Source organism: Mchenga conophoros, linkage group LG4, assembly GCF_057382185.1.
Source record: "Mchenga conophoros isolate Kocher_MC1m ecotype Shallow Benthic linkage group LG4, M_conophoros_male_GT1.1, whole genome shotgun sequence".
In the NCBI taxonomy this organism is placed as follows: domain Eukaryota; kingdom Metazoa; phylum Chordata; class Actinopteri; order Cichliformes; family Cichlidae; genus Mchenga; species Mchenga conophoros.
In genome coordinates this window covers 7,354,703-7,381,722 of record NC_140529.1, presented here as the reverse complement: position 1 = coordinate 7,381,722, position 27,020 = coordinate 7,354,703, and the positions used below count along the sequence as shown (strand labels likewise).

The window sequence follows — 27,020 nt, the reverse complement described above, 5'->3', positions numbered from 1 at the left end:
AGCAGATGGGCTGACCAGCTGTGGAAACAGTGGGGTAAAAGATTGTTGTAGGGACTTGTCAAGATGGACAGAATTACTCGTAAATGGACTATCAGGCTGACACTTTCTTGGCGGATTATGGATGTGCATTTTTCTATATGGATTTAATGGCATGGAAGAAGTCACAATGTGGAATCTGACTGAAAGGTAGGCTGCTCTCCTCATCTTTTCTGACCCCCAGTAAGTTGGACAGGTTTCACAATTAGAAGCCGCGTTATTCACCTGCTTATTTTAAGTGGCAGCACTCAAAACTGCAAAGAGAAGCAAAGGCTTACATGATCAAGAGACACAAGTCAAGGTGCTACCTTCAAAAATGTTTCAAAATCTGCTAACATCTTTCGTCTACAGAGGAATATATTAGCAAAATATTAAACAAGAGGCAGAAATCTTTCTGTCATGTTTCTTTAATCTTGTCTCTTTCTGTTACTGTACAAGTTGTAAAAAAGGCAAAAGGTGCTTTACTTCAAGTCTCTTCTTTTTTTGGAGGGGGGGAGAAGTGCAGGGGGTCAGTCAGGCAATTAGGCAGGATTCATTGTTCGACCACTTAACATGCTTTATTTCAGCATTCAAAATAATTAAAAACATCTCAATTTATTATACATATACAAAATAGGTACAGATCCTTGTGGTGTTTTCCCCCATGGGTGTGTCTGTCTGCCTTCTCTCACAAACTCTCACTGATGGTTCTCTTTCTGCGCATTTTATCACAGCTCGAATTTTGTTGTTGTTGAGAAACTTCAAGAAAAGAAAAACAAGAAACAGACCACAACAGATAGTTGGTGGACTAGAATCTGGATGACAGTTAAAAGTGAAGGGGGAAGTTCAAAACATAAAAAAAGAGGCTTAAAGAGGCGCTACGCTGGTTGCCAACATTACCAAAGCTGGAAATAGAAGAAGTCTGTCTCATTCTGGACACCAAGAAAAAAAAACTGTGGTTTTATTTTAGCACCATGAGGAGGACCCTGCCATGCCAGAGTGACCGTAGCTACACTACTACACAACAGTATAGTCATACTGAGCAGCCAGCAGACCTCTGAGAAAGAAAGAATAGCACCTTCAGGCTTTTGCCCTCTCTGCTTCTGTTAAAGTGTCTGCAAACCTCAACTACCCCCACTGACCACCACAACTCTACTTCAGGCTTCACTTTAAAAAACACTGGGCCCTTTTTTTAGAGCTGGAATTCCTTTCACTTCTGAGGTAGGCATAAGGATTTTTTTGTGTTTTTTTCCTTAAAAAAAGAGGTTTAAACCCATGTTTCTCTGCTGGTGGTTTTAATGTGGCTTTTCTTTAGGAAAAAAAGGGAGACATAGAGAGGAATAAACATGAAAGAGACCACAACAACAAACAAATCACAACAGCTACAACATCAGCAGGTGAGGAAGGAACAACTCTTGAGGAGGCGTTGTCTAGGGGCAGGTGGAAAAAGGGGAAGGGCAGAACAACAGAGACAAACATGGCTGTCAGTTTCACCGTTTATTCATCAACACCTGAAACGTGGTACAAAGCAATTGGGTTCTGTCTGTTGGGACTGTCCTTTCATTCCTCTCACCGCAGAGGTGTATAAAAATACAAAAGTCACCTGTGTCTGTTTCTGTAAACTCCAGAGAGGCCGGGTTTGGCCGCATGATGAGGGGAAGTCAATTTTCTTTTACACTTTACAGAGGCATATATTATTTTCTTGTTGCCAGTGAAACAAAATGTCTTCTCTACAGGATCCTTGGTGTTGGTGATGGCAAAAACAAACAAAAAAAAGTCAGAAACAAAAAAAAAGTAGTGGTCCCAAATGCGACGATGCAGATGCCTCTACACCACCGCCATCTTGTTCTCGTCGAAGTGCAGGTTTTAGGCAAAGCGGACCATCGGAGCAACGGCCAAATGGAAACTTGTAGAACGAAGGGTCAGATTTTTCAGAAAAATGGCATCGGGAGAATGATTTGTTGGGGGCATTTTTTTTGCTTTTGCTTTAGAGAGAGATGACTGCTAGAAAAAAATTAAACACACACACGCACACAACAACAATTTCAAGTCCAGATTTCTCTTTTTACAAGAAACAGACAGGTCCAACTTCAAAGCCAAACTCTTGGTCTGGAGCACCAACGTCCATAGGAGCGATGTCAATGATGGGCAGGCGAGATGTTTTCGATGTCTTGTAGTCAATGACTGTCTTGCCCCATGTACCGGTGTGTGACTGGAAGGAGAGACAACGAAAATCAGAATTAGGGTTCATATTCAGAACAGTGCTGATTAGAACCTCTAGCCTCTAACCCGTCTCAATCTCTGTTAACTTTGAATAATTAACATATTGAGTTTAATGTAAAAGGTTTCCTCACCGTGCATCCATCCTCGAGGACGCTGTAGGTGAAGCGGCTGTTGCCCTCGGCTCTGATCTCAATCTCGTTGGAGCCCTGGAGGAGGAGGGCCTTCTTGAGGTTGCCAGCGGCAGCATCCATGTAGGCGACGCTGTTCTTGCAGTGGTAGGTAATGTTCTGGGATGCCTCAGTGGACATGAGACGCAGGAAGGTCATCTGGATGTTGACATCCTCTGGCAGAGAGCCCTCACTGCCATACTCGAACTGCACAAGACAGTGAATAGGGGATAGATTACTGACTGTGATGGGCAAAGGTGTGATGGTGTTGAAAAAGACTGGGTAAAGACAAAGTGGGAAGAAGTGGAGATGGGTAGAGAGGAGTAGAAGAGGAACCTAAGCAGACATTTAGGAAAGTGGGTAAGAGAAATGAACTCAAGCTGCAGAAAATCACAATAGAACTGCAGATAAGAGAAATATGGAAATTGACAGAAGAAGAAACTATAAAGAAGAATAGAAGAAGAGAGAACAGGTAGGTTCTATAAATTAGGACGCTTACCTGGAAGCCGTCATTCATAGCCTCTCCGAACCAGACGTGCTTCTTCTCCTTGATGTTCTTGCTGATGTACCAGTTCTTCTGGGCAACCTCACGCTGAGTTGGGGATATGCAGGTCTCGCCGGTCTCCATGTTGCAGTAGACCTTGATGGCGTCCTGAGTGCAGCCCTGATCAGGGTCAATCCAGTACTCACCTGCAAAACACAAACAACTTCAAAACTCCGCTAGGCCTACATCTGACTGCCCTTGGACTAGCTCTCCTGTCACTGTATTGAACTGCTCACCGCTCTTCCAGTCAGGATGGCACATCTTGAGGTCCCTGCAGGTTCTTGCTGGGTTCTTGCGGGTTCCGTCAGGGCTGCGGATCTGCTCAATCTGCTGGCTCAGGCTCTTCAGGGTGCTATCAACCTCCAGATCACGGTCACGGAGAACGTTAGCATCATCAGCACGGTACATGCGGAAGGGATCAGGAGCCTTCTCCTGAGGCTGGACCATGAAGCCAAGGTCAAATCCACCACCAGGGGCACCAGGTGCTCCAGGAGGTCCAGGAGGTCCAGGAGGACCCTGCAGAAGGAGAAGGGTAAAGAAAAAGTGTGGGTTGGTTAGTTCATTAGTAATGTGCTGCTTTTATCAAAATGTAACCCTCAAAAACCCTAGGTATAAAGGTACAACGTGGCACAACTTAAGTAAACAGCTGAATGTAAAGAAGGTTAGCTTGTTAGACTTACAGCAGGTCCCATCTCTCCAGAACGTCCACGAGGTCCAGGAGGTCCAGTGGGTCCAGGCAGACCGCTCATACCATCCTTACCAGCAGAACCAGCAGCTCCTGAAGGACCCTACAGATACCAGGAAATTTCAAATGTCAGTATCTGAAAATAAACTAGGTAAAGCTGAAACTACACAACTGCTCCAGACTAAGTTAACTTACTCTAGGTCCAGCGGGTCCAGCAGCACCAGCGGGTCCAGACTCTCCAGAAGGTCCCTATGGGTGCACAAAAGAAGACAATCAGTTTAAAACTAAGTTTACTGGTGTATGGCATTACTTTCTTTGACTATAGTATATGCAGACTCAAGCATAAACTATCATACAGCAGGTCCGGGAGGTCCCTGCATGCCAGTGAATCCTCTGTGTCCCTTCATGCCTCTCTCTCCAGCCTCTCCAGCCTCTCCCTTGTCACCACGAAGTCCAGTAGCCCCCTGTCATAAGGAAAAATGACAGACATCATTTGGTTTAACCTTCCTTGCATGCTCTTCCATCCAGTGTAGTTTTGCAACCAATATTGTTACTTACAGCAGGGCCACGAGGTCCAGCAGGGCCAGCAGCGCCGGCAGGGCCAGCAGGTCCCTGGAAAATTGGAAAAAAAAAAAAAGTTTTACGTGGAGACAGGGTTGCAGTGACTTACAGCCTTGTCTTTGACTGGCATGACATACCAAGCTGAAACATTAATGAAGCAGATTTGTCACTCACAGTCTCTCCACGGTCACCAGTCTTTCCAGCAGGGCCGACAGGTCCAGGGGCGCCAGGAGGACCAGGGGCACCAGAGGCTCCGGCAGGGCCACTCTCTCCACGGTCTCCCTAAAGGAAAAATAAAAACTAGGTTATCACTAGCTTCAAACAGTGTATCTGACTACATTTGCCCGTTAAGCTTTATGTTAAAAATTCTAGTAGTGTATGAATATGTATGAACATGCTGAACACACATATATATCCTCCAGGGTGGGATTCACAAATCATGGCAGTACTCACAGAAAGTGTGACTTCTTCCTCTGGTTGCCATTTTAGAAGTTGTGGATGATGGCTAATAGGTAAGCTTTAGGCTAGATAACTTGTGATGCTACACAAATTATTTAGTTGCATGTTAACATGTTAGCATGCTAACTTGTAGGCTGCCAACATACTTGGCGCTATGGAACAAAAAATAAGATAGCTGTGTGCTGTTGGTGAGGTCAGCTTATCTTACCTTGGGTCCAGGGGCTCCATCACGACCAGCTGCGCCCTCGTTACCAGGGGTTCCCTTAAACACAGGCACAGAGCAAGTTAAGCTTAACAAAATCCTTCAGAACTGACTTCACTGAAAGTTTGTTGAAAAATTTTAAAATTTATATGGCTGAATGCATAACGAGATGTGTCAGAAATAGTGTTTATAGCAAAATACTGTCACGCAAAAAGTTCTATTAGGAATATAGCAGTCACTAGATGCAACTACATGTTCATGAGCATATAATTGGTCCTTCAATGGGCTTCACAGTTGGTTGGGTAGGGTAACCAAAGGGAGAGCCACCCCTTGGCTCTCCACTTGCTCTAGTGGGACTTTATACCTCACGTCCAGACTCTCCAGGGGCTCCGGCCAGGCCAGGGGGTCCCATGGGTCCGGGAGGTCCACGCTCACCGTTTGGACCACCAGGGCCTTGCTTTCCAGGCTCTCCCTATTAGTGCAACAATTGCAGTCAGTCCAGTTATATTAACCTCATTCATATTTCTAACTGACTGAGACTGGTCTGTCTTATTTTTTGCTTAGCTAAATGAGAATTAAATGTTATTGTTTTGTGTCTTTTAGAAGTAGATAGACTTTTCTCTTGATTTAGAATCATGTAACTTGATGTTCTGGATTTATCAGATCCACTGAACATTTTTAAATTTTTTAAATTCTGGGTTTTAGAATACCAATAGGAACTTACAAGAGCTCCGGGAAGTCCAGGGAAACCTCTCTCGCCTCTCTGTCCAGGCAGACCAACAATACCACGCTGTCCAGCAATACCCTGAGGTCCAGGAATACCAGAACTACCCTGTGAAAGACAGACAGAAAGTAGTTAGACACTGAGACACAGGTAGCAGAAACTGTGCAGTCAGTGAAAGGATGGAAATTAAATTTAATGATATTGCTGAAAGAAGATTATTGAAGGCTATGGTTTATTATAAATTGTGTCACAGCATTTTAGAATGTACTGAAAGTTGATATAACTTACGGGAGCACCATCAGCACCAGGGCTACCCTTCTCTCCAGGAGGTCCTGGGGGTCCAGCAGCACCCAACTCACCAGGGCGACCAGCAGGTCCAGTCTCACCACGGTTTCCTTTGGGTCCCTCCTTGCCAGCTGGTCCAGGAGCTCCGGGAGGTCCAGCGTTACCCTGTGGGGAGGACAGGGAGAATTGAAAATAATTCCAGGAAAACACATAGATTTTGCGCACTGTGTCAGAAACACCTAAGAAAAACTTACAGCGGGGCCGGGAGGTCCAACTCTGCCAGCAGCACCAGGGAAGCCAGTAGCACCCTAGGGAGATCGAGGCCAATTAGCTAACTCAGGCTGCAAAAATACTGCATCAAGTCAGTAAAAAACAAACAAACAAAAAACAGACATGTATCAAACAATGGATTTGATGGTGGTACGTGTTTGGAAAATAAATAAAATCTTTCACTACTTTCTTTCCTTTTTTTAATTTTCTTTGCCCAGTTTTATGAAGTATTGCCAGTTTGGCTAGAGGTACTGTCACCTCTAAGCTAATGTCAGAAATGTAAGTTGCTTGGGAAAGTAGGAAGAGTGACTTACAGGAGGTCCAGCAGGTCCACGGGCTCCCTTAGGGCCAGTGTTTCCAACGGGACCCTGAAAGGCAACAGCATAGTGTCAAAGAAACAGCAGCACACAATGTGGTCACATGTATGTCTAAATAGCTGTAATTTGTGAACTGGGATATGCTGGGAGTATGTTATTGTGTAAACCTGAGGTCCTGCAGCACCAGTGGGTCCAGCAGGTCCGGGAGGACCAGAATCTCCCTTAGCACCATTATCTCCAGGCTCTCCCTTAGCACCAAGCTGTCCATCAGCACCCTAGAGTGGATTGGTGGTTGTGAAGAAAAAGCCAAATAGTTTTTTAGTACCTTCTGTGTTAGAGTAAGAAAAATAGCGTGGACACTATTGTAGAATTTACTTACAGGAGGTCCAGCGAATCCAGCAGGTCCAGGTGGTCCGGCCTCACCACGCTCACCCTAAGATGTAGGTAGACGAATCAGAATGAATTCGAACATTCAAAGATTAACACACTTAAAAACTTTAAATTAAACATTATCTGTAGCAGACACAGCAGTGCTTACAGGGGGTCCACGGGCTCCAGAAGGTCCAACAGGTCCTTGGGCACCAGACTCTCCCTTGTCTCCTGGGGAGCCACCAGGTCCAGGAAGTCCAATTGGTCCAGTCAAACCACGAGGACCATCCTTACCTCCTGTTCCATCAGCACCCTTAGGTCCTTGGTCACCCTGTGTGTTTGAAAGGAAAAAAGATGTTGGTAATAAGACGAACATTCACATAGTATATCAGGTCTTACAATGCTGGGGTCATTTGCTAAGTCACCGTAAAGCCCATCAGCGATTACACTGGGCATTTGCATCCCAATTGTGTCGTAATGACAATAAAATGGATGGACATATAGTAGAAACACTGATCAGTGTTTGTTGGATTGCTAAAGTAAATCTCACCTAGGATAGCAGTCTACAATGGCAGTGACCGCCAATGTACTATCCGAATACTAAGAGTAATAGGACTACAGAAGGCAACTCACTCTGTTTCCTCTCAGTCCTGGAAGACCAGCGGCACCGCGCTCACCAGGCATTCCCTGCAGTCCAGGAGGACCCTGAGCACCAGGAGTACCAGGGGCTCCAGCATCTCCCTGAGGAAGAGATGTTCAGAATAGTGAAATATGTGCAATTTAGTCAATCTACTCACAACTGAGAACTTCTTAGTTTTTATATAAGATGTGTTCACCTTAGCACCATCATTTCCAGAGGCTCCTGGGGATCCACGGGCACCAGCAGGTCCAACTGGCCCAGGTGCACCACGCTCACCAGGGAATCCTCTATCGCCCTGAGGAGAAGAGTAGGTTGGAATGAGTTTATTGGATGGTTTGTTGAAACCATGAGAACTAGATCTGCTATATAGACCTCAATAGACCTCAATACTCGAAATGTGCAATTCATTCACTTGTATTTTCATTTTTTATTCCTATTTATTCTATTTATCCCCTTCGTATATTTTATTTATATTGTCTCTGTATTTATATATGTGTGTGTGTGTGTGTGTGTATATATATATATATCTATATATATATATAGATATATATATATATAATATTCTGTAACTCTGAAACTTCTGTCAGTGCTGTGCTTTTTGGAAATCGAATTTCCCAGAGGAACCCACCCGAGGGATTAATAAAGTTCTATCTAATCTAATCTAATCTAATCTAATCTAATATCAGTTCTAGTTGGATGATATTCCCCAAAGGGAGGTTCATATGTGAGGTGAAGCTTTCATCATAATTTATCTGTTCATTTATGAATGACAGGGTAAAACAGAATGTCTGATCAACACGAAGCGCTACTTTGTAAATGGCAGTGCAAGGGTTTTCCTCCTGTGACCATATCGACACTGGTATGGTACCTTTGTTTTGTTTACAGGTAATGTGAGTTGAAGCTAGTGATAGCATCTGCATAGTTGCTATCACTATTAATGATACAGTAGCTTGTTAGCAATCCTAATATTGAAAGTAGCTGGCTAGTTAGCAGGCTAAAAGTTGTTTTCCAGGTCTAACATCGAGCATTTTGGACAAGAATCCACTTTAAAGAATAAAAAAGCAGTTATAAGCTGCTAGTAATAACTTTAATGTGTTTGAACAAGCTAGTTAGCAACTTAGGAAGTTGTTTTCTACACCATGTAGGATTTTGGACAAAGAACTAATGAATATATTTAATTATATTTAAACCACAATTAGAGTCTTATCTAACTGTGAAAATTATGAGGATATGTGACTTACTCTAGCTCCAGCAGGTCCTGGGGCTCCAGCTTCGCCAGGTACACCCTAAAAGGAAAAACAGAAATACAGGAATAAGCACTTTTATTCACTGGAAATGATGCTGTTCCAGTCATAGTTCCGCTTCAATCAGTACCTGCTCTCCGGGCTTGCCACTCTCACCAATGGCTCCCTGGGGTCCTGGGAGACCCTGGAATCCAGGAGATCCAGCAGGTCCCTGCTCTCCTCTCTCACCAGCAGGACCCTTAAGATGAGCAGAGAGGGAGAGTCAGCAACGGTGGCAGTAATGCATTGAGTAGATGTGACTTATTCTTGCAGCTATGTAGCTTTCAGTAGAGAGACATCAACACAAACTTGGGTGCTAATATCGAAGTGTAGCCAGTTAGTGTTGTTTACTTACAGCAGGTCCAGAGGGGCCCTGTGCGCCAACATCACCATCCTTTCCAGGTGCACCCTGGGTAGAGAGATAGAAGGCTTTCACACACACAATCCTACCATTGATGATAGATAACAAGAAAGAAAACAGCAGAATATTGAGCACTCACAACAGGTCCAGTAGGTCCCATGGTTCCTCTCTCACCGGGCTTTCCAGCCTCACCCTATAGACAAAAAAACACGGAGGCCATATTTTAGATGCCCACTATTACTAAGCATGATTAAATATAATGTATAGATGTTGTAACGCTACTCACAGCAGCACCCTTGGGTCCGGGGAATCCCATGACTCCAGGCTGGCCTCTATTTCCACCAGGGCCAGGAGGCCCAGGGCGGCCATCTTGTCCGGGGGCTCCCTGTTAAGGAAGATTAAGCATGTTAAGGGTTTTGCTATTTCTTGACATAAATTATAAGAACTAGGGTTAACTATACTGCATACAAACTTACAGAAGGTCCCATCTTGCCATCAGGTCCAGGGTTGCCGGGGCTGCCAGTCATTCCCTACAAAGCAGAGGTCAGAGGTCAGAGGAGGGACTGGGTATAATGAATAAATGATGCTGCAGAGAATTATTTGACAGACAGTATGCTATCCCACCTTAGCTCCGGGCAGACCAGGCTCACCAGTGCGGCCAGACTCACCAGTGGCACCTTTAGCTCCAACAAGACCGGGGGCACCACGCTCACCATTGGCACCCTAAGAAGAAAATAAGAATGGTGGAAATTCAAAAATTAGTTAAACCAAAATTGTGGAAGCCTGCGGGTGGAATTAAGGTTTATATCTGTTGTATGTATGTGTGCATTTTCCTTACTTTGGGTCCAGCAGGGCCATCAGAACCAGGGAAACCACGACCACCAGGGGCACCCTGTAAAGACAATCAAACATGTCCTGCTTAGCTCTGAACAGTAAAAAGTGTTTAAACAGAAATGTGTTCAAACTGTAGGTTTAAAATTGAACACCCTGTATCATGCATACAGTCGAATTCCATCAGAGAGATCCGGGCCTCAGGTCTCTGGCATCATTTTTAACTTAAATTAACATCCAAAAGACTTAATGCTTTTAACCAATGAAATGAATGTTTCTATCTTAGTACTAGCACCACTCAGTATGTCCATATCTGTAATACTCTTGGTCAAATGTTTTGGGAACATTTTGAACCTCACTCAGTAGTTTGGTTACATCACGATTAAGAGCCCAATGGTGTTTATTATGTTTTCATTCCAAGCAGAGATTAATCTGCTTTTTCAGTCAAACTAACCTTTGTAATGTTTACAGCTGCACACAAGTAATCTCAATCATTTAGATTTGACCATCAGTATAAAGATTTCAGTCTTTTGTCCTTTGTGTTGAAACACCACTAGAGGTCCCTCTGCCATCATTTTACAGATTAGGGTACGGATAAAGTGGAATCCAGTGAGATGCATACTCTCTCTCCAGGGCCGCCACGGGCTCCTGCAGCACCAGGCTCTCCTCTGGCTCCTCTCTTGCCCTCCTCACCAGGAGGTCCAGGGGGTCCCTGAACTCCTGAAACACCCTGTAGAAGAGCAATGTAACATGCAATGTGGCATAAGAGGCTGATACACACATAATTTTAGTGCAGTGTGCTCTGTCATGATCTATGGTGAACTCACAGCCTCTCCCTTGGCACCAGGCTCTCCCTTGGATCCTGGGGCACCAGCCTCACCCTATGGGACACAAACAAACAAGAAAACATAAAATTAAACAAACTACAAACTAGGGAGAAATTACTATTATTTGGATAAATCTAAAAGAAAAATAATTTCAGCAAACAACAAATGCCCAAAACAAATCTCTAACTTTTGTTTTTATCTCTGTAGGTTGTAACTGTCAAAGTATTCACACAAAACATACAAGTTTAAATTTTGGGTGATTTTGCTTTTTTTTTGGATCTAAGAGATCTTTACTTACAGTGTTGCCCTTGGGTCCGGGGGCACCAGCAGCACCCTGAGGTCCTGGGGGTCCACGGGGTCCGGGGAAACCAGGAGCTCCAGCAACTCCAGCAGCACCCTGTAGGTGGCAGCACACAACAATACAGTCATTTAATGTCATGCTGTAGAAAAAGTGATGACTATCTGTAGCTTTAGTAAAAATAAGAAAGTATTAAAAATAGAGTAAATTTGTTTAAAGATACTCACAGGTACTCCCTTAGCTCCAGCGGCTCCATCAGCTCCAGGGTTTCCCTGAGAGGAGAAGGAAGGAAGTTTATTTATTGTCCCAGAAGGCAGAATTATTTTTAATTTCTTTTAACAATTTAAATGATAATGTAAATTGTTTTATTTTGCCTTGAATCAGATTCTAGTGGCCTATTTTTTGTGGCCCATTTGTTGTTGTTTTCATCAAGGATCTTTATTACAGTCACTCATACTTACGGAAGGTCCAGCTGGGCCAGCAGGTCCGGGGTTTCCGGGCTCACCACGAGCTCCACCAGGGCCCTCGGGTCCACGAGCACCCTGAGCTCCACCATCACCCTGGGGAGAAAGAAAAGATTATTTAGTAATACAAACAGCTTGGTGGTGGAAGACAAAAAAAAAAGATAAAATTGTCGGCATAAACAGAAGATTTGTTTTAGAGAAAACACTCAACATCTAACCTCAGCCAAAAAGAACCCCACAGCTTCAGCTATGACCCAGTTCCACATGCACAGACAATTACTGTGAATTTCTATCATAAGCTTTAAAATATACTGAGAACTCTGCAAAAAATAAAAATAAAAATAGCGCCCATCCATCTAATTTCTTAATAGTTACTGTTTATACTCAAACAGTAGTGGGAGCTCAGATGTTTTTTATGACCTGCATTCTACATGTCAGGTGTACGTGTTGGCTACCTACATGCTTCAGAAAATAAATTCTTCAAAGTCGGCACAGTAAAAACACAACTAAGAGAGGAGAGGAAATAGATTATACTGCGTTTCAGAAGAAAAATGGATAGCACTGAGGATTACTGGAGCGGGTCAGGAGCAGTTTATACCTTGGCTCCAGGGCCACCGGGGAATCCAGGGGGTCCAGCGGGGCCAGTGGGACCCTGAGAAGAACAAAAACACAGATACTCAGATATACATAGTGCATCTTTTTGGGTCAGTGCTAACAAAGCTGAGATTTTAAGAACTGAAGCTTTGGACAATGAAAGACTTACAGGAGGTCCAGCAGCACCAGCAGCGCCATCGTTACCACGAGCTCCCTGCAGGTCAAAGACAAACGTGAGTGGTCGACTGGTTTCTCAATTCACTAATAAATTGATTTCACTAGCTGCAACTATGTAATGTATGGACTCACAGCAGCTCCAGTAGCACCAGCACGGCCTCTCTCACCAGGCAGACCGCGAGGTCCCTGAGATAGACAAAGACAGTGTCAGTTAGCCAAAATCAGTTGTGGAGAGAAGAAACTATACTACTATAATTATGTAGCAGAGATGGGGTGCTTGTTTTACTCACCATAGCACCAGGGGTTCCATTCTCACCAGGGGTGCCAGCCTCTCCCTAAATGGACAGAAACACATGGGCCGGCGAGAAGATTAGAATCATTGATTAAACTCTAGAAACTTTATCAAACTTTCAGAAATTATGCTCGTCAATGCAGCATTTAGCCAATCAAGCTGCTATAACTAAAAAGTAGCCAGTGACTGCTAATGTAACTTGCTAGTGTTTAAATGGTTGATACTACTGCTTTTTGTAGCATTATTGTAGCCACAGCTTTTACTGTCCACACTGATACTCAAACTGTTAGCTGTTAATACTAGTAGTATTTAGCTTTAGGTTAAAATATGTTGTATGACCAACTTGTCGGTGGAGTGGTAGGTGAAGAAAATACACTGGTTATAATGGAGGAAATGCTGAAACTGTTTTAATGATTTTTCTGCATCTATGGGTTAATTTTTTCAGTGTGTCTTTAAACACTAAACGGTACTCATTTGAGAACCATATTGATAGTTCTGCCAGAGATCTCTTCCTGTTAAAAGGGAGTTGTGATATGGTGCTGTCTATAATTACAATTAAATGCGATTAATTTTATTGTACTTCAAATTCTGGCACTAGTGCTCCCACCACCAGGACCACTATGAGTTAGATATCAGTGCCAATATTACAACTACTTTTTCAATTACTACTGTCATTTATAGCACTGCTACGATTACAGCTACTCAACACTGCATTATAACTGAAGTAGCCCACCTGTGGGTGACTTTTTTCTACAACTTATGTGGTGAGAACAAGTGTTATAACAAAGGGAGGGGCACCTTGGGTCCAGCGGGGCCACTGTCTCCCTTGGCACCATCCAGGCCACTGAATCCCTACACAGAATAAGAGACATGCAAAGATGAAGTTTCCAGCCACGACTTTCAACATTTTTTATTTTGAGTTGAATATGAGTTGAATGGGGTGGCACAAGTTCTGACTCACTCTATGTCCCTTGATGCCAGGCAGACCTGGGGTTCCTGGGAAACCACGAGCTCCCTGGGAAAAACAAAAACAAAAAAACAAGGAGGTGACAAAAGTTATTATCTCAGCTCTGTTTTTGTTTTACATATCGGTGGTAAGAATCAGCAACTTACCTGAGGGCCAGAAGGTCCACGCTCACCGGGGCGACCTGGTTTGCCAGACTCACCCTGAGAGAAAGAGAGTTGGGGAGATGGGGACGAAATGATGTCTCAAGACATTCCTCAGTCTCTTTTTTAATATAATATCTACCTATATATATATATAGGTAGATGAACTGATATGATATCAATCCAGTGCACTTACATCCTCGCCGTTCTTTCCAGGGGGGCCGGCAGCTCCACGGGGACCCATGGCACCCTGAAGCGAAAATCAAACATAAGGTGAGAGTGTTAACATCACAGCAAAGTGCAACGTGCATTTGTTTCCCTGTCCTGAATACTCACAGGAGATCCAGGCTCTCCAGCCTCACCAGGGGGGCCAGTGAATCCCTGAGGTCCCTATAGTTGGTAACAAACACAAACACCATCACTACACCAAATATGTTGATGCTACTCACTTTTTCAACACACTGTAAGCAGCAGTTTGTTAATTTTTCAAATTTTTTTTCAAGAAAATAAAAGGTGTTTTTGCAGCCTAACAGTAATCAATATCAATACTACTTCCTAATAGTAATCAATCAGAAAAAAACACAGTCTTTGTGTTATTTCAACAAATAACAAATTTCCCACGTGTGGGACTAATAAAGGTTATCTTATCTTATTTGCAGCAGAAAAAGGAAGGACTGGATTCATGCCAGCTAGCATTCCAGGTTTCAGTTTTTAACCTAAGCATAGAAACCCCCATCATATACTCACGCTAGATCCAGGAGGTCCAGGAGGTCCACGGGGTCCCATTGGGCCCTATAAATCCAACAGAGAAAAGCTCAGATGCTGCGCATGGAAATATTTTGAATATAGTGTATTTAAATACATATGTAACCTACCATGGGTCCAGGCACAGGCATGGCAGGAGATTTGTCATCGTAGCCACCAGACATCTGAGGGGAGAAGTTCTGGAAAAAAATAAACACAGACATGTTAATCTCACAAAAATACCAAAATGATTGTTTTTAGGATGAAAAAATATTAAATTCCATCTGTGTTGTGACATGACATAGGCTACATGTTAGCTATGATGCATTTCAAATCTCAACACTAAATGTACTTTTTCCAGTTGAATAGAATCACTGATTCTGGATCATCTGAGCCATAGTCCAAATTAAATATCTAAATCTTGCATAGTTGTGTCATGTTCCATCAAGTATAGTTGTCTGTTGTTTCTTTTACCATGCACTTCCCCACTGCATAATTTTTTCATATTTCCAAATAAAAGCAAACACAATAACAAAACTGCAGCAGCAGATTTGATGATATGGAATCTCAATGCTAATGCCACTCATAACAATCCAGTTCTAAAATGAGCAGTGCGTATCAAGTCATTGACCTTTGACCTCAACAGTAGTATTTAAAGGTGTCTCTGGAGGATACATACTGTATAATGTAGATAGGGAACATTCTGTCTGAAGTCAAACATATGTTAATGGTGACTGCCAAGTCTCTAATTGTCCAGCTTAATGTGAATCATTGGCATAGAAGTATGTCACTGATAATGTATACACAGGGAAGACTGTAGGAGTTTACTGAACTGTGGTTACATGGAGTGAATGCTGAAGTATGTTAATAGATGTTAAAGTCCTGAATCATGGAAAATTTGACGCTGATATTTAACCATATCTAAAACAGCATCATGCTAACCCTCGGTAAAGTTATACATGTTATCCACGCTATAGTTATTACTTTAGCATACACATATGTAGTCGAAGTTATTGGCAAACTGAAACATAGAATATTTAATTAGAAGTTGATTCTACAAAAGTATGGACTCATGTTTAAGCAAGATACAGAAATGCAAATTAGCTTTGAATGTTAACTAAGTATCTCATTAAAGAATATGAGTGTGACAGTGTGTTCTCTTAATATTTTAGCACAGAGGCAAATGGTAAAATGAATCAGCAAATAATAAATTATATTTTGTTACTATTTAAAATATTTTCAATCAATATTTTTGGTATATTAGCAGTCATGTCAACAACAGGCTGCACAGAGGCATGAAGATATGCAGTGCTAGCCTAGCATGTGGAACAATGATCCTGTAGCAGAATTCAGTCTTTGGAGATGTCAGATCAGATTTCTAAATCAGACCTGGAGTCAGTGGGTATGTATATGTAAATAAACCTCTAAAATTAAAAATGGTAGCTTAGCAAACTCTAACTTTCTAAAGTTTGTCCACTTCCAGAATATTGTCTGCTTTCCATTCAAAAGGAAATGAGGCGTCGTTCCATCCTTAGTAATGACTTCTTGACCTTCTGATCAGAGACACTGTGCCAAACTCCAGACACAGCTCATCACACTAATATCACATCACATTTGGGCTTCAGCTTTGACAGTTGACTTTTTCCGCTCTAGCTGCAGCACGATTAACACGCTGTCAATCATTTGCATACATTAAACAACATAGTTACGTTACTAACTGACCGGCCACCATTGACCTTTAATGAGTGAAATACAGAATAACTAAAATTCAACAACTTACTCCACCAAGGCCAGGGGGTCCAGGTGGGCCAGGAGGTCCAGGCAGTCCAGGCTGGCCAGGCATACCATCTCTACCAGGGGGACCAGCAGGACCCTGTAGATAGAGGAAATCAGGGTCATACTCAAGAAGGTCGCTTGGATTAAAAGTTCTGATGTCCACAGTCCAATACTCTAAAACAGAAAACTGATTTGTTAAACCATTAATCATGTGCATTTCCTATGGTCTGGCCTTATCATTGAAGACATATGTTTGGTTAATATTTGATTCCATGTTTGTGTCTTCAAAGGCTTTTAAATCATTAAAAGTGCAGTTTACTTTGAGGCTGACTATGAGACTAACCAGGAACAGTCACCTGTTTGTCACCATCATGCTCGGTAGCCAAAATAGCACCACGAAATACATTATTATTACACTATTAAATGCACTCTTAAAAACAACACAGCTGGTCCACAGAGCCTCTTTTAGAGTCTAAGATTCAACTTGTAAAGTGACCAATGAAGGTTCAATCAAATCCAATCCAAATAAATAATCAGAAGTCATAATTTCCTCCTAAGATTGCGCCAATTTAAATGAATGTAGCTCCACGGTTGAAAATCATGGATAAAGAAGTTGTTTTTTTCATTGATAAAAACCAAATCCTTATATAGGTAATAATATTTCTCCATGATAATATTTGGTTTGATTTTGAAATGTAAGCCAAGTCATGCTGCTCTGCAGGATTTAACCTGACCTCATCATGTTTTGTGTGAGGTAAAAAAAACAGACTTAAACTATCAAAATTGGATGTAACAAAGGACAACCAGTGCCCTAGGGTGACATTTAAAAACACAAATCAAAAACTACAGTTTACAGAAACTTTACATGTAAGATACTGTTTTCTCCCACCTCACTGCATGAAGATGGGTAAATGGTTTTAGATTAAGTATGATGTGTAATGAAAGCTAAAAGCAGTTTGCAGTTTCACTGCATTTCAAAGTCATCTGAGTCACGTTTCCACATCTGCCTGATTTAAAACACATGGAGCTACATTCTATCAGTGTAACTGATCAGCTCCAGCAAAAACAGTGACAGATCTTGAGCTCACCACACAACCAAAAGTTACTCCACAAGTAAAACAAGGAAAGAAGAGGGTGTGAACCTACCCTGTCTCCCTTGGGTCCACGAGCTCCCACGGTTCCCTGTGGTTAAAAGAAGAAAACAGTGTGTTCAATGTGTATCTGATCTCATGGGAGTTGTACAAACTTATTTACAAGTGTCAGTGGAAAATGTATATTTACCTCAGTCTGAGGCTCCTGGAAGCCTGCAGAGAGCAAACAGGTTTGGCATTAACAGATGAAAGCACCCAGAAAAGCTCATAATAATGCTTTAAGTGTTCAAACAGAAACTAAAAAATAATTTTTCAAAGACAGTGTCTCACTCACACCAGTAACTCTTGGCATGTCATTGAGGACAGATGATGGATTCGTGTCATGGGGGCAGTTTAAATGAGAACATGTGATGTGCAAAAACTGTTTTGTGTATCTGTGCTTTGTCCAGAGAGAGATGCAGTTATTATACCGTCATCGGGGCAGATGGGGCAGCACTCGTCGTGGGGGATGATGGGGTTGGGGCAGTCCGTTGTATCCTCGCAGATGACCTCATCGCACATCACCGTGCCACTGTCGCACACACAGATCTGACATGGCTCCGGCTTCCACACATCCCGGTCTGCAAACACCTGGCCGTCCAGAGTGCAGCTTTTGCCCGTGCCTGAGGGGGGCGACACAGAGGGAGAGGGACGGTAAGAGACAGGTGAGCTACCTGAACGCACATGCAGACTCAGTATCTACACTGGTGGGAGTCCAGGTAAAACTAGGGCAGGAAACTAAAGTGCTTTAATTATGAAGCTAAAAATAAATTGTGAAAAAACCCTGAATATGTGGATCATTTTCTCAAATTAAAAAATTTGATTTGTTCTCAAATTTAGTCAGACTGATTAACTGAGATGAGAATTTTGAATTACAGTGAAAAAATAGTTTCAATAAAACACTTTTTTGGAGAAAAATGTTAGAAAAAGATAGATTGCTAAACTGGTGTAAAATCTACGTGTGAAACAGGAAATAATGACAGCAGCAACATAAATACACAAAGCTTAGCGGTGATAAAGACGTGGACAGGAACTGGGGGGCTTTGGAATCAGACCGGAACAGGTCAGAGGTGACAGAGAGGGCACCAGTGTGCCGTGTCTGTCTGCAGGTCACGCCATCATTGCACACACAGACACTGATTAACCCCGCAGTAAAATGGGATTTAATCTCCCTGTACATCAACTCAAAGTCATATTTTCCACCCCGACACTGTGGCGGCTGCATTTGATTCTCAGCAAAACTCAAACTGGGACTCTGCTCAGAGTGCTTTTAAATCTTCCAGCGTACCAAAGTGCTGAGCTCAGAGGGGAAAAGCAGAAGCGCCTGGAGAACTGCAGACTGTAGGCTTGGCAGTGACTGGTGGAAACACTCCACATGTGGATGCAATTAGAGAAGAAAAAAAAAGAGTGGAAAGAAAAGAGGGGGAGGAGATGGCACGGGGGGACGTGGCGGCCAGATGTGTCTGGCAGTGCTGAGAGCAGCCTCTGGGTGGCGTTGTGAGATCGTTCAGAGGGCCAGAAAACATCTGCTTTTTATGCACAGCTGAGTCCTTTCCAAAAGAAGAGGAACATCTGGAAAAACCGAGTTTCGCCTCCTGGGCTCTTGTTTCCAGAGCTGAACTGCTTTTCCTTTGTCTTCTCAGAGGAGAATACTGGTTGTTCTAAGCACCAGCAGAGGCATCCGCTTCCCTCTTTCTGTGCAAAATGATCTCTTCAAAAGTCCACCTGAGCTTTTGTGGGCTCTAAAGCTGAAAGCTGGCTCAGGCTGTGGAGGTCAAATACTCCGGCAGACAAGACTACGCCTGCTCCTCTCCTCCTCCGCTCCCTGTTTTCTTCCTACTCTCCCTCTCAGTCACCTGTCCAACTCAGCACTTGGCCTCAGGCTGCAAATTCCCTGTCACATCAATCAGGCCTGTGAGAGGCTTCGCCTTCTGGCTCATATCTCGTGGAAACCATTTTTTGAATGGGTACAGGTGACGCAGGTAGTCGTGTCAAACTGATAAAATGCCACAGGATTAGGGTTAGGCATTTGAATGCTCCAATTTTGGGGTAAAGGGAGGTTCAAACCTATGCAGCTGGATAACCCTCGCCTGGAGGAGAGAATGGAAAACTTGCAGCAACTCGCTCTGCATGCATGGTGGGGAGGTGGGGGTTGGAGAGACTTAGACAAACACAAGGAGAGGGAGAGACAGGGGCCTTCTTGAGATGCCCAATGCATTACACACACCCTGCTTTATCTGTCTATCTGTCTGGAGACAATAGAGCACAACAAAGCAAACTTAATTCTACTTAAAACTTTTCCTTTCTCCTCTTCTCTAAGATCTCAGAAGCCGTCCAGCCACGTAGAGAAAATCCACTTTCCAAACCCAGTAAAGAAAAAAATGCAATAAAGTAAAAGGGGAAAAAGTCTGAGAAGCTCCAGTAAACAGTGATGAAACTTACGGTCGTCCTCGCCCTGCGCTCTGACCAGAAGCACTGCTGCGCTGAGCAGCAGCGCCAGCCGCAAATCCACAAAGCTGAACATGTCTAGATGCCACTAGACATGTAGACTCTTTGAGGCAAGAGAGGAAAAAAAGTTGGGGATGTTTCTTTCTGCTACACTCCACTCATACACGGGTGTTTGGGGCAGGATCCACTCGTCTGTTCACAATCCTCCTGACCCCAGCAGAAAACTCCCTACTGCCTACACTGACTTTCCACAAGGGTTTTTATATGGGAGCCTCAAGAACTGGGAGGTACCGGAGACTGGACCGACTGTAGGGACGCACCCTCATTACCCCGTTGCTGCTTCTGCTCACGTTTAGGGAAGACAAGAATGGACGACTCCTTCAAAGGAAAAAAAAAAAAAACAGCGAGAAAGAAGAAGGGAAAAACAGAAGGTCCCTCCTTCCATGCCTCCACACCAGAAGGGTTATAGTTTGGATCAGAAGAGGAAGGAGCAGGAGGGGAGGGGGGCTGAGCAGGAGGAAACCTGATCCATAAGAGCATCGGACGGTTGGAGGAGGATCTCCTGCAACAGGCACGGGTTTAATCCAGAATTTATTCCTGGTTGTGGTCCACTTCCTGATTCGCTTTGATTTGAGCTAAAGCTAAGACTGTTTAGATTCAGTTTTCTGGGTTTTTTTCACAATCTGATGTCTCAGAATCTATCAGTTTTAGTCCAGTTTTACATCTTGTAGTTCTGGTTTGAGTTGGGGTTTTGGTAGTAGATTTGAGCCAGTTGTTTCAGCTTAACAGAGTGTTTTTATAGTTTTATCTGTTTGAGTGTTAACATGTCCTGAACATGGCTGCAGCCTCACAGACACTTGCCTCAGGCTGTATGTGTATCTTCTGCTTTAGTTTCTAAATTTCGTTGTGATCAGCGTGCAGGTTTCATGTCAGGTTTGGAAAAATTGTTCAAAGAACTGTATAATAACATGCTCCATGTTTAGAACTATTTCAATTCAGTTCAGTTTGATTCTATCAGATTCCATTTAATTTAATTCAATTTCAGTTTATACAGTGCCAAATCACAACAGCAGTGGCCTCAATATGCTTTATACTCTAAAGTAACATAGAAAATGCCAACAATCAGACAACCTCCTATGAGCAAGAACTTGGTGACAGCGGAAAGAAAAGCTCTTTTTACAGGAAGAAACCTCCAGCAGAATCAGAGAGGGCCAGACATCTGCTGTGACCAGTTGGGGTGAGGGGGAGGAAGACATTTACACTGGAACATAGATCATCACACTGACAAAGTCCACCTAATGACTTATTTTAATACAGTATGCATGTGTGTAAAAAGAGAAATCTGCCTTTCACAAGTCCACAAACTATACTGCAGAACTAAAAGACTGGAGTGTCCCAGTAAAGCTCACTTGTGACAGTCCATGGATCACAATCAATAAATAACCAAAAGAATCTGCTGAAAGTCGATGACGGAAGGGATTTGTTTTCTGTTATAGGATTATAAGTGACACAAGAAAAGTTAGCATTTGTAGAACTGTGTCATTGTTTTTGATCACCTGATTCAGGTCTGATGGAAATACATTCAGAACATTACCGAGCATAGTGGCTAATATGTTAAAACTATCGCCTCCTGGATTCACACTCGGGTAGGTAGACCTGTTCTATATGGGGTTTGCATGTTTGGTTTCTCCTAACTTTGGAATACATGCTTACGTCAGTAAGCCCAGGAAACTTTAGTAAAGAGATTGTTAATTTCAAACACTTCACATGTCATCCTGTTTATTTCACAATTTTTTGGGGCCTTTTTCCTTATCAAATTCACAGAACACATGTAAAATATAGAGGTAGCTTCTGGGTTTGTAAAGGGAATTAACAGCGGAAATGTCCTAAACATGCATTATTTCTAATAGCCAGCAGAGGGTGACTCCTCTGACTAAAAACAGAAATTTGACTATATAAAAGCTCAGACCCTAGTAAACTGTTTCCTCGGGAGTTTTTAATTCTGATAGCTATTGTTAAATCTTGCTGAGTACAACAAAATGTTTGTTTTGTAAATTACGACCCCGATTATAGTAAAAAGGACAATAAAGGTGGATGACCTTAAGGGTGGCCAAAATCATAAATTGCTAGCTATGATTGTGCCGTTTCGCATGTTAATGGTAGCTTATGAGGCCCAAAGCAGAGATAAAGAATGGGCTGCAGAGGTTGGTTCAGTATACGTCATCATAACTCAACACACTCTGATTTTCCATTTTAAAAAGTAGATACTGTAGGTCCGTCAATCAGTCCTGTGATTACTTTTTACTTTTGTGTCAAAAAACATGAAACCATGGGACATATGTCCAGAGCAGAAACTCTCTGGTGGTCGTTATAGTCTAAACTTTGTGTATTGTATAACTATTAGAGCCTCTTTTACACCTGTTCTGGGAAGACAGAAAATCATTTACTTTGGGGAAGGTTATTTTAAAAACCTGCTTTAACAAGATTGATTGTGCAGTTTTATTCCCCTTAGAATTCTGGTGGGTCCTTCATCACCACAGTAGAAACAGAAACGCTGAACAACACTTTTGTAAACAAATGCACAATAATTTTTTCTGCAACTGTGAGTGTTCTTATTCTTCTTCAGCATGTACGGATAGACTAGACCACGGATAGACTAGACCACTCATGCTGTCCCCTTCAGTTCTGGATGAACTGGAGCCTCAGTACATAAAAAGGGTACCATGTGTAATAATTGTCACTTTATGAGATAATAGTAATCTTGTGTAACATTTACGCTTAGAAATGTGTTAAATCATATCACCATGGTCAATGTAAAAAAAACAAAAAACAAAAACCCGACAGGTTTTGAGAAAAACAAATACATAAGTCATTTTGAGATGCTCTGAAGTTAGAAATTTAGGACTTGATAAGAACAGAACCCTTAAAGAGACAATTTACCTGCAAACTTGAAAAAAACAACAAAAAACCCAAACATTCTAATTATGTCTGAAAGTGTTAGAAAGACTACTAAGATCTACTTGAATCATCATACTATGTATTTGATATTTTAACTTGTGTTCCATAAGGATGGAACAATCAAATGACAGATTAAATAACAGATGACTGTTAAAAAAATAGCATATGACTGAACCAGATGTTAGCATTTTTGGAGTGAGCAGCTGCAGTGGGCTAAAACTGCCTCTGTTTAGAAATACCTGCACAATTGTGGGGTTTGCACAGATTATGATTGTTATCGGCTCTAAATAATAAGAGCCCTTTTTTGCTGTTGAATTCCCCCCCCAGTACAAATACAGGTTTATATAGAAGGTTCTCTGCCCCCCCCCAACAGTATTCTGTGTGCAGCGCCGGCCCGACTGCAGGTGAGCTGTAATTAAGCAGAAAGCAGACATTATGGAGCAGATGAGCTGTGGGGAGACACACAGTAGCTTTCTGCCATCTGATCCACCAGCATCAGACACGTTGCACAGTCTGAAGCTGGCCAAGCAAGCCTCTAATTCACTCCTCCTCCTCTCTCTCTCTCTCTCTCTCTCTCTCTCTCTCACACACACACACACACACACTGCAGATACCTTCATATTATCCATGTGTCTGCCTGTTCGTTTTTTTTTTTACAGGGAGGATGGAATGCAATCTGTCTTTCAGGAAGAACAGAGAGGGAGAAAAGAATAAAAGGGAGGAAAGCGCCACCTCATCATTCCCCGGCTCGACCTCCAGCTCTGACTGAATCCTCAGAGTGTCACAAACTCGCACATACACACATTTGCAAGAGTTTGCATTTGCTCCCATCTCTAATGAAAAAACCCATCGCCCTCCTTTCAGCAGCACACCTCAAAGTTTGACTTGAGGTTACACATTGAAAGATTAAGTTTAGATTTTGAGAATATGTATTTTTGGCTCTTAGCAAAGTCACTGCCTCAGTAAGTACTTTTTGTCATAAGGGTATCAATTTTACTAAGTTCAAGTTTAGACATGATTTCAGGTATTTGTATATCAAGAGTTTAATATAAAAGTATCACAGATTTATAATGACACCTTTGACGTACCTTTCAAACACACTTGATATGATATGTACTGCAGCAATATGCTTTATGTTACTAATAGTAATAATGCCATTCCTTCTTTAAACTATGGTAAACTGCTGTACTTTCTTGCTGATTACAATCCTCAAAGCCTTCTCAAGTATAAATGGAAAATGTGTTTTAATTAATTGAACAAATTTAATATAGCATGCTATGTGAATAGGTGACTTTAGCACAAGCCAAGAAGCCAGTCTGCTGATATGCTGCTGGTTGCTTCATATTTACTGTACCAACTTGAGAGTGGTGTCACCTTTCTACTGGGAGCAAGAACGTGGAATATTTCAAAAAATCTCATCTTAAGAAATAAAAATGAACTAAAAAATTAGAAAAAAATAAATAAAAACTATCGTTGTATTGTCTTATACTGTATCATATCTCTTCAGTGTATATCAGTCTGGCCCTTTAATGATAAACTCTAAAGTCAGAAGCAGGCCAGAAATACACTTAACTATCAAAGTCTAGTAATGTACCAAAGCAAAATAACGAACACATGCTTAGATGGGAGGACAGCATAGCAACACAGCTAAAATACTCTTGCTGAAGAGGATTTTCTTAATTAAACACTCACCCATGGAAACAAAAAGGATCCCGGACAGCCCCCCATTTACTTTACACAATTTCTGTGGCTGCAAAAAACAAAACAAAACAAACAAACAAAAAAACCCAACTAAAAACAAGGTTGCAAAGACAGTAGGGATTTTAGAAGGGTAAAACATAGGTTGTTTTTTTTTTCTCAAAATGGTCCATATTGTTTTGTTTTAGTAAAAAGTCTAAAAATGAGACTGCTACTTACTTTACAATATCATTGTACTACATGGTGTGCAGGGTCTCTAGTCTAGATAGCTTTGGTTGATTTATTTACTGACTATGAGAAATGAACACAACACTTCTCTTAAATGTGAACAGTTTTAACCAGCATCAAAGATTTGTTGAAAGCCAAGACACACTGATGACTAGCCAAGCTATAGCATAGTTGATTAGCCGTAGCAAAATAACTCTTTAGAAGTTGAATAAAACTATATTCTCTATGTAGACGACAGAGGTGAACATTTAGCTAAGTCTTAAGATACAGATTTGTATTATTTCTTACAATTTTACTTTTCTTATCCGGCATATAAATTCTTGAACATGCACAAGCCAGTATACTAGTAAAAACATTGAATCTGCCAAACATGAATTAAAAAAAAAAAGCACAAGATGTTGTTGCTAAACACAGCAATAAGAAATGAAAAAACCTTCTGTGATGTTTGGAATGAAATGGCAGCATACGCATCTGAAACATTCAGTAAAACTGAATTTAGAAAAGATATAATTGAAGGTTTTGCAGTTTAAAGCAGTCCGAATTAAAGATATGGAATGGGATTTCTTTTAACAGCTCCTTCATGCACGCCCTTGTCCACTACCAACAGGGTCATGCTGGTCAAAATGCAACACAATAAACCATCAAAACGTGCGTGTTTTTCCTGTTGTTTTCTCAGCCAAAAAGTAATGTGACCTAAATTATAGAGTGCATAATCATGTACATTTCCCCCCTGTAAGAATGTACATAAAGGCTTTGATTCCCAAAAGTCATTCCTTGCAGACATTGCATGCACAGAACTCTGGTAATTAGTTGTAAGTTGATTGGCTGGTTTCAAAAAGTCTATGTTTACCATCTTTCGAGTGTCAGGTCAGTACAAAAGTAGGTTTGACCCCAGAGACAAAAAAGCCCATTCATATGAGTGCAATGTAATTAAAGAACATTGTGAAGCTATATAGTAATAAAGGCTTGGAGATCAGTGGTGCAAAAAAATCCAAATCTGTAATTTCCGAAATATCACCGGAAGAGCAGAGCTGGATAGAAACCCTGGAAATATCTGGAGGGAACGGGCGGGGGAAAAGAAGAGATTGAAATCATATCAATAATCCCCCAAAGTTCAGTGAGGACATACAGAGACACTAAAATAACTAAAGAAATACCAGAATTTAAATTTTCATTGATTGATTGAAGTATCAAAGGTCTTGCATGCTCTTGTATGCTTGTGCAATGCAGAAAACCATGACAATATTTGTGAGAAAGAAAAAAGCACCAATATAGCACATTAATATAGATTTGTGGACTAAAGTGTTGTCTTCATTTCAGCTTCATGGATTTGGATATATTAACTGTGAAAAAAATGCTTAAAAAGCTGATTTAGTTAAACACTTATGGTGTGACTTAGCTATGTCAACTTTTTTGGTTTGGTTGGAGCACTGGAGAATAAGTAGATGAGCAAACTTATTGTTCTAAAAAATCTCTAAATTGAATTTTATAGTTATCAACTAAAGGTGTTTATTTGAACTGAAGGAACTATCCACATGCTGTGAACTGGCATAGACTGAAGAGACAAAAGGAATTATTGGCTAGATGTCGTTGAAGGAATGAAGAGTCAAATTCTTTTTAATGGAAAATCATTCAGAAAAAATCTCAGCAGGAATATATGGAAAGCTACAGGCAGGGAAAGCAGAAGGAAGACACCAGCACAGCAGGCATCAGTGAAAACAGATAAGATAGAGATTTAGTAAAAATCATTTTAAATGGTTTAAATGATTCTAAGCTTCAATAACCCACTGAAATCTTAGTTAGCCTTAGAGTGACTGTTTGCTGAAGCATTCAGACATTTTGTGTCTGGTTAAGTGTGAAGCCATGGGCATTGTAAAGGTCTTAAAAACTGTTATGAAAGACATGATGGGCATGAATAGTGCTAATAAAAAGCCAGAGAAACCAACAATGACCAATGATTTTTTAAAGGGCCTCTACATAGTAAATAATACAAGATACAAAGCATTACAACAGTCTTAACCCTTTAAGACCTACCATAGAACCAAGTCCGCCAGAGCTTATATTATATTTTTACATGCTGTAGTGCCATTTTTGGAAGCATTTCAAGTTGCTATACATCAATACAACCATTATAGCCCAGATTTTAATAATATGTATTCATTAAGTGCATAGTAATTACATAAATTGCAAAAAAGTGCAATAAACTACAAAGAAATTGAAAATCGTTTTTGCTTTTTTAACATATATTTCTAGTTAGAGAAATTTAAGAGGCTTATCCCTCAAAACTGTAAATACAAAAAAGTTGCACAAAATAGTTTCCTACCACAGGAAATTTATTTTGAG

General features: G+C 41.5%; 1 protein-coding gene and 1 long non-coding RNA gene across 2 annotated transcripts; one reads left to right on the top strand and one right to left on the bottom strand.

The window, feature by feature from the left end:
• Nucleotides 1–567: 567 nt before the first annotated feature.
• On the bottom strand, nucleotides 568–20,037 carry col1a1a (collagen, type I, alpha 1a). Its single transcript, XM_085270154.1, has 49 exons — nucleotides 19,788–20,037; nucleotides 17,777–17,968; nucleotides 17,497–17,519; nucleotides 17,362–17,397; nucleotides 16,220–16,312; nucleotides 14,571–14,639; nucleotides 14,443–14,487; nucleotides 14,032–14,085; nucleotides 13,892–13,945; nucleotides 13,702–13,755; nucleotides 13,550–13,603; nucleotides 13,387–13,440; nucleotides 12,587–12,631; nucleotides 12,429–12,482; nucleotides 12,289–12,333; nucleotides 12,124–12,177; nucleotides 11,523–11,621; nucleotides 11,289–11,333; nucleotides 11,062–11,160; nucleotides 10,764–10,817; nucleotides 10,559–10,666; nucleotides 9,944–9,997; nucleotides 9,730–9,828; nucleotides 9,582–9,635; nucleotides 9,392–9,490; nucleotides 9,245–9,298; nucleotides 9,100–9,153; nucleotides 8,836–8,943; nucleotides 8,703–8,747; nucleotides 7,658–7,756; nucleotides 7,455–7,562; nucleotides 6,991–7,152; nucleotides 6,832–6,885; nucleotides 6,620–6,727; nucleotides 6,450–6,503; nucleotides 6,120–6,173; nucleotides 5,869–6,030; nucleotides 5,581–5,688; nucleotides 5,221–5,328; nucleotides 4,863–4,916; nucleotides 4,370–4,477; nucleotides 4,193–4,246; nucleotides 3,991–4,098; nucleotides 3,830–3,883; nucleotides 3,630–3,737; nucleotides 3,186–3,465; nucleotides 2,905–3,095; nucleotides 2,370–2,612; nucleotides 568–2,227 (listed from the first exon to the last, which is right to left on the bottom strand). Exons 1-49 carry the CDS (start codon nucleotides 19,867–19,869, stop codon nucleotides 2,081–2,083), a joined length of 4,344 nt encoding a protein of 1,447 aa, XP_085126280.1. The 5' UTR covers nucleotides 19,870–20,037; the 3' UTR covers nucleotides 568–2,080.
• Nucleotides 9,426–25,563, top strand: LOC146575437 (uncharacterized). Its single transcript, XR_014892122.1, has 3 exons — nucleotides 9,426–13,968; nucleotides 17,756–18,010; nucleotides 19,666–25,563. It is a non-coding gene; the product is annotated as an uncharacterized LOC146575437 (long non-coding RNA).
• The last annotated feature ends 1,457 nt before the right edge of the window (nucleotides 25,564–27,020 follow it).

Excerpts from the sequence above, each read along its gene's own strand:
- col1a1a (XM_085270154.1), bottom strand. The coding sequence starts at position 19,869 with ATGTTCAGCTTTGTGGATTTGCGGCTGGCGCTGCTGCTCAGCGCAGCA. Across the intron at positions 5,329-5,580 it reads CTGGACTTCCCGGAGCTCTT|GGAGAGCCTGGAAAGCAAGG; the intron begins GTAAGTTCCTAT and ends TTGCACTAATAG. Across the intron at positions 3,738-3,829 it reads CTGGACCCGCTGGACCTAGA|GGTCCTTCAGGAGCTGCTGG; the intron begins GTAAGTTAACTT and ends TGGTATCTGTAG.